The sequence below is a fragment of the Anolis sagrei genome, chromosome 2 (assembly GCF_037176765.1).
Source record: "Anolis sagrei isolate rAnoSag1 chromosome 2, rAnoSag1.mat, whole genome shotgun sequence".
Taxonomy (NCBI): Eukaryota; Metazoa; Chordata; class Lepidosauria; order Squamata; family Dactyloidae; genus Anolis; species Anolis sagrei.
The window spans coordinates 197095724-197105498 of NC_090022.1; the positions used below are offsets into that span (position 1 = coordinate 197095724).

At 38.5% G+C, this 9775-nt stretch overlaps 1 protein-coding gene across 1 annotated transcript; it reads right to left on the reverse strand.

Annotated features, from left to right (window-relative positions):
• Positions 1–2303: 2303 nt before the first annotated feature.
• On the reverse strand, positions 2304–8292 carry LOC132765426 (olfactory receptor 2A1/2A42-like). The gene is made up of 2 exons (XM_067464324.1): positions 7402–8292; positions 2304–2463 (listed from the first exon to the last, which is right to left on the reverse strand). Exons 1-2 carry the CDS (start codon positions 8290–8292, stop codon positions 2374–2376), a joined length of 981 nt encoding a protein of 326 aa, XP_067320425.1. The 3' UTR covers positions 2304–2373.
• Between the last annotated feature and the right edge of the window lie 1483 nt (positions 8293–9775).

Genomic DNA, 9775 nt, shown 5'->3' on the forward strand with positions numbered 1-9775 from the left:
TGTCTGCTGTGAAGCTGCCCTGTCCCCTCCGGGGGTGAGAAGGATGGGATACAAATATGCAAAATAAATAAACAAATAAATAAATATCTGTGTAGTGATGTTGGTTATGCATATGTATCTCCCATACAGGATCCCAGCTGTAGAAATCTGTTGAAAAGGGAGTTAGCAGAACAATATGGAACACTCACCATTTAATTCTCCTTATTTGAACAAGAACCTCACTAAAAACATGAGAACAGTGGAATGGTTCATTTCTCCGCTCCAGTTGCTAATGCAGCAGTTCTATTTAGTTGCTAATTACACACTGAATTTTGAATGAATTATTATTTTAAAAGTAGTGATGGAAAACAACAGGTCAAAGTCCCATGTGTTGCGGTTTGTTAGTTTATATTGAAATTACACAGCAGTCTTCCCAGCTCCAGGCCCCAAGTTGAAGTACACAGAGTATAAAAGGAAAAAAATGTCTTTACTCTGGAGTAGTTAATATATGTAGCTTTATAAAGAAAAATACAGCAGCATTGAAAACACATTGTCCATCGCAGGAGAAAGGAAACTTACAACGCAATGTATTAGTCTGCTTCTTTCCAGCAATCTTTGTGGAGTAGTTCCATCTCTGATCATTCCATCTCATCTACTATTTGCATCAAGAAAACCTTCACCTGATATACATTCACCTTAACTTGATTGCTACATTGTTCATGTGTTCTTCCTCAACACACATATAAGCAAGAGATGATTCTTGTCAAGACTTACAAAATCATATACTGTAACACTCCTCCTTGTGTGTAGAGGAAAACACAATACATAATACAATTACATGGTACACTCAAAAATTCCCAAATCATTCAAAACATTCTGATGTTTCTGTACACTCAGTGGTTTAGTTAGCACATCAGCTAGATTTAGATTTGTATTACAATATACCACATCAATTTCACCATTTTTCACTGCATCCCTTACACAACTGTATTTAATATCTACATGCTTGCTTCTTTGTTTTACTCTGGCCTGTGTTGCCATTGTGATGCATGTCTGATTATCCTCATATATTGTTGTTGGATCTTCAACAGGTATTTGCAAGTCTTTAAGCAGTTGTTTGATTACACATCTCTGTATATGCTAAGCTAAGTGCACCAAACTCAGCCTCACTGGAACTTAAGGCTACATAACTCTGTTTCTTTGACTTCCAGTCAATTACAGCATTAGAAAACTTAACTAAAACCCCTGTTGTCGATTTCCTATCAGTACAGTTGCCGAAATCACTGTCTGTATATACCTGCAAAGATAGCGAATCATCTGGATTTAATGCCAAACAAAAATCTTGTGTTTGCTTTAAATATCTTGCCACCCTCTTAAGTCCATTCCATGCAGCAATGGTTGGGTTGCTTGCATACCTGCTTAGAAAATTCACAGCAAATGCAATGTCTGCTCTGGTGTAATTACATATGTATAATAACTGACCAATAATGCTCTTGTATAAGGCTTTCTCTTTAAATATTTCAGCATTTTCCACTTCGTTTTGAAAACCTAAAATCATGGGTGATTTAACTCCTTTACAATCTTTCATGTTTAGTTTTTCCAAAATCTGCATTATCTTCCCTTTTTGGCTTAACACAAAACCTTGTTCAGTTTTCATAATTTGTACACCAAGAAAATATTGAATTGGACCAAGGTTTCTTAACTTAAAATGTTTTCCTAACTCTTCTGCAAACTTGTCAATTTCTGCTTGAGTTTCAGCCAAAAATGATACATCATCAACATATACAAACAATACTTGATAATCATGTTGTACATTTCTTACATACACACATGGATCTGCTCTGCTTCTCTGGAAACCCATTTTGGTCAAAACATCATTTAAACAATCATTCCAGACAAGTCCGGCCTGTTTCAAACCGTATAAGGCACGATTCAACTTAAAATACGTATTGGTATCTCTGTACTTTGAACCTGGTGGAGGTACAATATATATATTCTCCTTTAGAGTAGCATTCAGATATGCTGTACTTATGTCAAAATGATATACCTTTAAATTCAAACATGCTGCAAGAGTTAAAATCAATCTTACAGAATTAGGACTAACAGTGGGCGAATACACCTCTGTGTAATCTATGTCCTTAACCTGTGTAAACCCTCTAGCAACAAGACGCGCCTTGTACCTTACTTGACCATTAGCATCAATCTTTTGCTTAAAAATCCATTTTGTGTCAATAGGATTACTCCCTCTTGGTAAATCTGCAGGTTCATACACATTTAGCCTTTTCATGCTTTTCAGCTCTTCATCTATAGCCTCTAACCATTTTTCTTTCTCTTCTTGTGGCAAACTTTCTATTTCCTCAAAAGTTTGAGGCTCATAATTAACTAAACATACTCTTACATTTTGTATTGTGAATCTGTCAGGTTTCTTTCTGGTTCTCTCACTTCTTCTGAGTAAAATTTCCTGACTAGTTCCCTCTCCAGGATCTTCATTCACCTCATCATCCTCATCTGAGGGCCTAGGCCTCTTAAATTTTCTAATTATAGGCTTACTTATGAGTTGAGGTGTAGCAGCACTTTCTTGCTTTGTGTTTTGTCTCCCTTGCTCATGAGTTTCCTCTTTTGAAATAGGAAAGAAAACTTCCTGATTAGCATGAATCTTATCCCAATTCTGGCTACAGGCAAAGTTAGCAGATCTTGATATAACAATGTTTCCTTCATTATCTAAAAATCTCCAAGCTTTGGCTCCCTGTGCATAGCCAACCATTGTTAATCTCCTGGCTTTATCTTGGCCTTTCCTTCTCAATGGTTTGGGTATGAACACCCATGCCTGTGTCCCAAAATTCCTTAAATGCCCTAATGGAGGCTTCTTGCCATATAACATAAAATAAGGAGTGTTCTGAACAGGCTCACACCAGAGTCTATTAATTAAATAACATGCAGTCATTACTGCTTCTCCCCATAGATTTTGAGATAATCCAGAATCTTCTAACAAAGAATCTTTCACTGTTTGAACTTTTCTTACTAGTCTTTCTATCTTTCCATTTTCTGCACTTTGATAAGCACATGTGAGTCTGTGCTTTATCCCCTCTTTCTTCAGAAAATTTTCTAAACTATGTGAGGTAAACTCTCCTCCTCTGTCAGTTTGGAGAGCCTTTACTCCTACTCCAAATTGTCTCTTCACATATGCCACCCAATTCTTAATAATCTCAAAAACTTCACTCTTTTGTTTCAACAAAAAACACCAAGAAAAACAAGAATAGTCATCTAATATACACAGTATATAACAGGCTCCACCCTTACTCGGTTGAAACGGTCCGATTAAATCAGCATGTACTAACTGAAACTTTTCCTCTGAATTTCTTAAACTTTTCTTACTAATTGGAGCTGACTGTGCTTTAGTTTTCTTACATACATTGCAATCTAGAAACTTCGTGCAATGTTTTAATTTTATGCCTTCACTAAACTCTGGCATTTTATACAACACTTTGAAACTTGGGTGACCTAATGTTCTATGTAAATCATGAATGCATCCCTGGTGTAATGGAGCATTCTTACTTACTACATTTACATCACTTGTGTTACCTCCTGAAGTCAACACATACAAATCCCCTTGTAATACACCAGTTCCACATAACCTATTCCCTTTCAAAATTCTAACTTTTCCTCCAGAAAAATTAACTTCATAACCTTCTTTATCCAGTTTTCCAACTGATAATAAATTGTAATCAATCTCTGGAACTAAAAATACATTCCTTAATGTTTTACCCAAATGCTTAACATAAACTTCCCCTTGCCCCTGTACTTTGTACTGTTTTCCATCTGCAAGGGTAACATTTGAACATTTAGGATTTACAGGATTACAAATCAAACTTTTGTTGTTCACTATATGCTGTGAACATCCAGAGTCCACATAAAATATGTCTTCATCTGTTGGACTCCCTTGGGACTTCACAATGCTGACATGCGAGGAACTCCTCCTCTGGTTCACCTTCTTCTATCCTTGCTTCTTCTGCTGCTGCTTTGGACAATTCCTCTTTAAATGTTTTGGAGACCCACAATTAAAACACCTTCTCACCACACAAACTTTCTCCGTCTCCTCCTCGAGTGCAACTCCGGCTGACTGCTTTCCTTGAGAACGCCCTGCTGTGTTTGCAGTCTCCAGGAAACGATCTCTTCGCCTTTCGCAATCAGCAAGAAGTCTAGCACAAATATATTGGAGGTTTAATTGTGCTTGTGGGAGTGATTCCAAGGAATTTACTATCCCGTCAAACGAATCATCCAAGGATGACAGGACAATAAAACATTTGTTTGGCTCTGTGAGATGAAAGTCTCTCTCTCCCAATTGCAAAAACAAACTCTGCAATATCTGCAAATGGTCTTTCAGACTTTCATTCTTCTCCAATCTCTTCCTGTAAAGTCGCCTTGCCAGTACAGCCACTGTTGCTGCCGAACTGGAAGCATGTACTTCTCTGAGTCTCACCCAAATTGCGTTGGGAGTTGGCAGGCTGCTTATATGAACCAATTGTTCATCGTCAATTCCTAACATCAGAGTAGACCTTGCTCTTTCCAGAGCTCTCAGCTGCTCTGCTGTAGCTGGCTGCTGCACTGGGTTCTCTGTGCATTCCCACAAGGATTCTCTCCTCAAATAACTTTCCATTCTGACTTTCCAAATGGAATAGTTATTGCCATTTAACCTGGCCATAGGGAAAGCAAAATTCATTCCAGTATCCATCTTCTTACTTTGCCAACAAAACACACAATGCAAAACCAAATGTCTTCAAAACTGGAACTGGAGAAAAATAATATCCAACTGGGCAATCTGGTCAGACTGGGCAAGCTGGGCAAGCTGGGCAGACTGGGCCCATAACCTGTTGCGGTTTGTTAGTTTATATTGAAATTACACAGCAGTCTTCCCAGCTCCAGGCCCCAAGTTGAAGTACACAGAGTATAAAAGGAAAAAATGTCTTTACTCTGGAGTAGTTAATATATGTAGCTTTATAAAGAAAAATACAGCAGCATTGAAAACACATTGTCCATCGCAGGAGAAAGGAAACTTACAACGCAATGTATTAGTCTGCTTCTTTCCAGCAATCTTTGTGGAGTAGTTCCATCTCTGATCATTCCATCTCATCTACTATTTGCATCAAGAAAACCTTCACCTGATATACATTCACCTTAACTTGATTGCTACATTGTTCATGTGTTCTTCCTCAACACACATATAAGCAAGAGATGATTCTTGTCAAGACTTACAAAATCATATACTGTAACACCATGTCCCTCATCCTGGAGCAACCAATGGACCATGTAGATCCTGTATACTAGTGTAGTGCTGCCAAAATTTAGTAGCAGATTGCAGAAAGTCAAAGCACCTTGGAATTGGGTTGTTGTAGGTTTCCCGGGCTACATGGCCATGTTCTAGAAGCATTCTCTCCTGACATTTCGCCTGGATCTATGGCAAGCATCCTCGGAGATTGTGAGGTCACAACCTCTGGAGGATGCCTTCCATAGATGCAGGTCAAATGTCAGGAGAGAATGCTTCTAGAACATGGCCATATAGCCCGAGAAACCTACAACAACCCAGTGATTCCAGCCATGAAAGACTTTGACAATGCACCTTGGAATTCTTGCTTCAAATGGATTGTTCTGTCTTTCACTGAAATTCAGAGGCCAACCAAACAAAAAAGGGTATTTCCTACTTGCTTTAAAAGGCTTTTCATAGGATGGTTTTGGGTAGGGCTGGAGTGCCCCTTTCCACTCCAATATAGCCTTGATGTTCTGGATGGAATTTGTGGCCTGTATGCTGACCTTGGATTTTTAAGTATGGCCTGATCTGATGCCATAAACAGAAAGGGAAGGAAGCATCGGATTGTTGTAGGTTTTCGGCTATATGGCCATGTTCTAGAAGCATTCTCTCCTGTCATTTGACCTGCATCTATGGAAGGCATTCTCAGAGGTTCTGAGGATGCTTGCCATAGATGCAGGCGAAATGTCAGGAGAGAATGCTTCTAGAACATGGCCATATAGCCTCAAAAACCTACAACAACCCAGTTATACCGGCCATGAAAGCATTCAGCAATACATGGAAGAAAGCATAGTTCAAGGCACACAACACTATGTAACTTTATTTTTATTCCTGGGTATAAATGCCATTTCCTAATTGCTTCTATCATAAAAACATGGGAAACGTTTATTAAACTGCAAAAAAAAAAAAGCTTTTGCTATAGTTTTTCAGTGAATATCTCACAGAGTCTCAACCAATTCAACATAGTTAGTGGCAGCCACAAAAATGAAGTTTCTGGAATATAAGAACTACTTTCAAAGTAACTACTACACAATTAAACAGGAAATAACAGTTTCAAACCAGGAACAGAAAATGTTTCAAATTTTGTTACATAGTGTGATACTCTCCAGTAAGCGCTAGGTGAAATATAGCTGATTGCTTTTCTGGAACCAGGGGTGCATCAGCTTTGCAGAATTACTAATTTGATACCACTTTAACTGACATGGTTCAATGCTATGGATTCTTGGGATTTGTAGTTTTGATTAGGCACCAACATACTTTGGCAAAAAAGGCTACAAACTTTGAAAACCTACAACTCTCATGATTTCATGCCATTGATCCATGGTAGTTAAAGTGATGTCATACTGTATTACTTTTACAGGGTAGTAGATGCACCCATAAATGCATCTACAATATACCGTATATACTCGGGTATAAGCTGACTTGAATATAAGCCGAGGCACCTAATTTTACCACAAAAAACTGAAAAAACATATTGACGAATATAAACTGAGGATGGAAAATGCAGCAGCTACTGATAAATTTCAAAATAAAAATAGATACCAATAAAATTACATTAACTGAGGCATCAGTAGGTTAAATGTTTTTGAATATTTACATAAAACTGTAATTTAAGATAAGACTGTCCAACTCTGATTAAATCATTATTCTAACCTTTTACATTATTCTAAAATGTAATAGTAAAAATAGAGTAAAATAATAGAATAAAAACCATGGAGGAAGATAATAAATGGAATAATAATAATAATAATAATAGAGTAAAATAATGAATGGAATAATAATATAATAGATTAAAATAATAACTGGAATAAAATAATAATAGAGTAAAATAATGTAAAGGTAATAATAATAATAAATAGAATAAAATAATAAATGTAATAGAAACAACAACAACAACAACAACAATAATAATAATAATAACAGTGTAAAATAATAAATAAATTTGACTCATGTATAAGCCAAGGGGGGCTTCTTCAGCCTAAAAAAAGCTGAAAAACTCAGCTTATACTCAAGTATATACGGTAATAAATGCACCATTAGAAAGAGGCTACAGCACTGGACTTGATGGGCCATAATAGGGCAGGATGCTGGCATCTTTGGAGAATTTTAATCCAAGCCCCTTTCACATCCTTGTTCTTCAGGCTGTATATTATGGGGTTGAATAAAGGAATGACAATGCTATAGAAGATAGAGATTATTTTATCCTGGCCTGGGGAATGGCTAGATTCGGGTCTCATGTACATATATATGGCAGTACCATAAAAAAGGGCCACCACAGTCATGTGGGATGCACATGTGGAGAAAGCTTTATGCTGACCTTGTACAGATTGGATTTTCAAAATGGAGGAAATAATGAAAATATAAGTCATGATGATGAAGGCGATAGGGATGAGTAGTGTGAAAATGCATCCCACAGAAGTGACCTTCTCAACAATGTAAGTGTCAGTACATGCCAGTTTCAGTAATGCTGGGATTTCACAGAAAAAATGGTCAATTAAATTGGGCCCACAGAATGGTAACTGCCAGGTGAGGACCATGTGTGCCACTGGCAAGATAAGTCCACTTGTCCAGGAGGCTGCAGCCAGGTTAATGCACACTTGTTTGTTCATGATAGATGTGTAGTGCAGTGGATGACATACCGCCACATACCTATCATATGCCATCACTGCAAGGAGGAAACATTCCGTTGTGGCTAAGATCAGGAAGACATACATTTGTACAGCACAGCTAGCCAGTGAGATGGGTTTGCTTGGACTCTGGAGGTTAACCAACATCTGAGGGACTGTGCTGGAAGTGTAGCAAATGTCCACGCAGGCAAGGTTGCTCAGGAAGAAATACATGGGTGTGTGCAGTCGTGAGTCCAGGCAGATGAGCATCAATATAATGGCATTGCCTGCTAGAGTGATGGCATAGGCTGTAGAGAAAAGTCCAAACAACAAGAGTCGGATCGTCAGGCTCCTGGCGAGTCCAAGTAGGAGGAATTCAGTCACAAATGTTTCATTGGTCATGATGCCTCTCCGGTCTCATTTCTGGTTAGAAAAAAAAAGATTGCACAATGCCTTGATTCACACCTGTAGCATGAAAAGTACTGGTCATACTTACAGGCATAATTCCCATCTTGAGGCGATGTCTTTGATACATTCAGGCAGTGTAGAAGGGTCCTAAGAGTGGTGGTGGGGTGAGAGAGAGGGCCTCCTCGGTGGTGAGCCCCCACCTCTGGAACGCCCTTCCAAGGGAAATAAGACAGGCCCCATCCCTCCCCTCCTTTCGTAAGAGCTTGAAGACCTGGTGGTTTCAACAAGCCTTTGAGAATGACCCGTTCTAGTCCAACCCAAACATTGTTGAATATGGCCTTGCACTCTTACCTATTACCCCGATCATCCCTCTAATAGGCCCTGGAAATGAGCAGCCACAGACCCATACCTGCTATTGCCGTTAGCCTGTTATAGCACTGCACTTAATTCCCAGCCACTTCATATTTTGAGTTTGCACTATCCTTGGCCCGGCTTTTTAATTGCTCTGAACAGGCAGGATTATTTTTAATATACATGTGTTATTGTGATAATGTTATGCTTATGTTGTTTTGTGAATTTTGTGTTATGCTGTTTACTTTATATGTTTTGGTGATGTTACTTGGAAACCACCCTGAGTCCCCCTCGGGGAGATAGAGTGGTATATAAATAAAGTTTTATTATTATTATTAATATCTCACAACCACCATGTCAGACTACACAGAGAAGCCATTGAAATCCACAAGCATGTGGACAATTTCAACAGAAAGGAGGAAACCATGAAGATGAACAAAATCTGGCTACCAGTATTAAAAATCTCAAAAATTACAACAGCAAAACAACAGAGAGGAAACAAACAGACACATAAAATCACTCTCAACAAGAGATTTCCCCCCAGGCGCTTCCAGGCCATTGAATGCAAATCAAAGTAATCAGCTGAAACATTACCCTGGTCATTCCACAGATATATAAACCCATTTTTCCTACTTCCAACAGACCTCACTTCCTCTGAGGATGCTTGCCATAGATGCAGGCGAAACGTCAGGAGAAAAATTGCCTCCAGAACATGGCCATATAGCCCGGAAAAACATACAACAACCCAGTGATCCCGGCCATGAAAGCCTTCGACAATACAAAGTTTTTTTTATTATTATAAGAGTGAATAAAGTATAGTAACTACTGTTTATGCCAAGCATGGGCAAACTATAGCCCTCCGGGTGTTTTAGGCTTCAACTCCCACAATTCTTAACAGACTCAGATCCCTTTTCCCCTGCTAGGAATTGTGGGAGTTGAAGTCCAAAACACCTGGAAGGCTGAAGTTTGCCCATGCCTGGTATATACTCATGTATAAGTCTAGAATTTTTATCAAAAACTTAACATCCCCACCCCCCAATAAAAAAACTGCACCAATTTATCCACAGGTCAATGTAACTCTTATAAATAATGAGCCACCCCTGAATAGAGTGGTGAAAGACAAGGG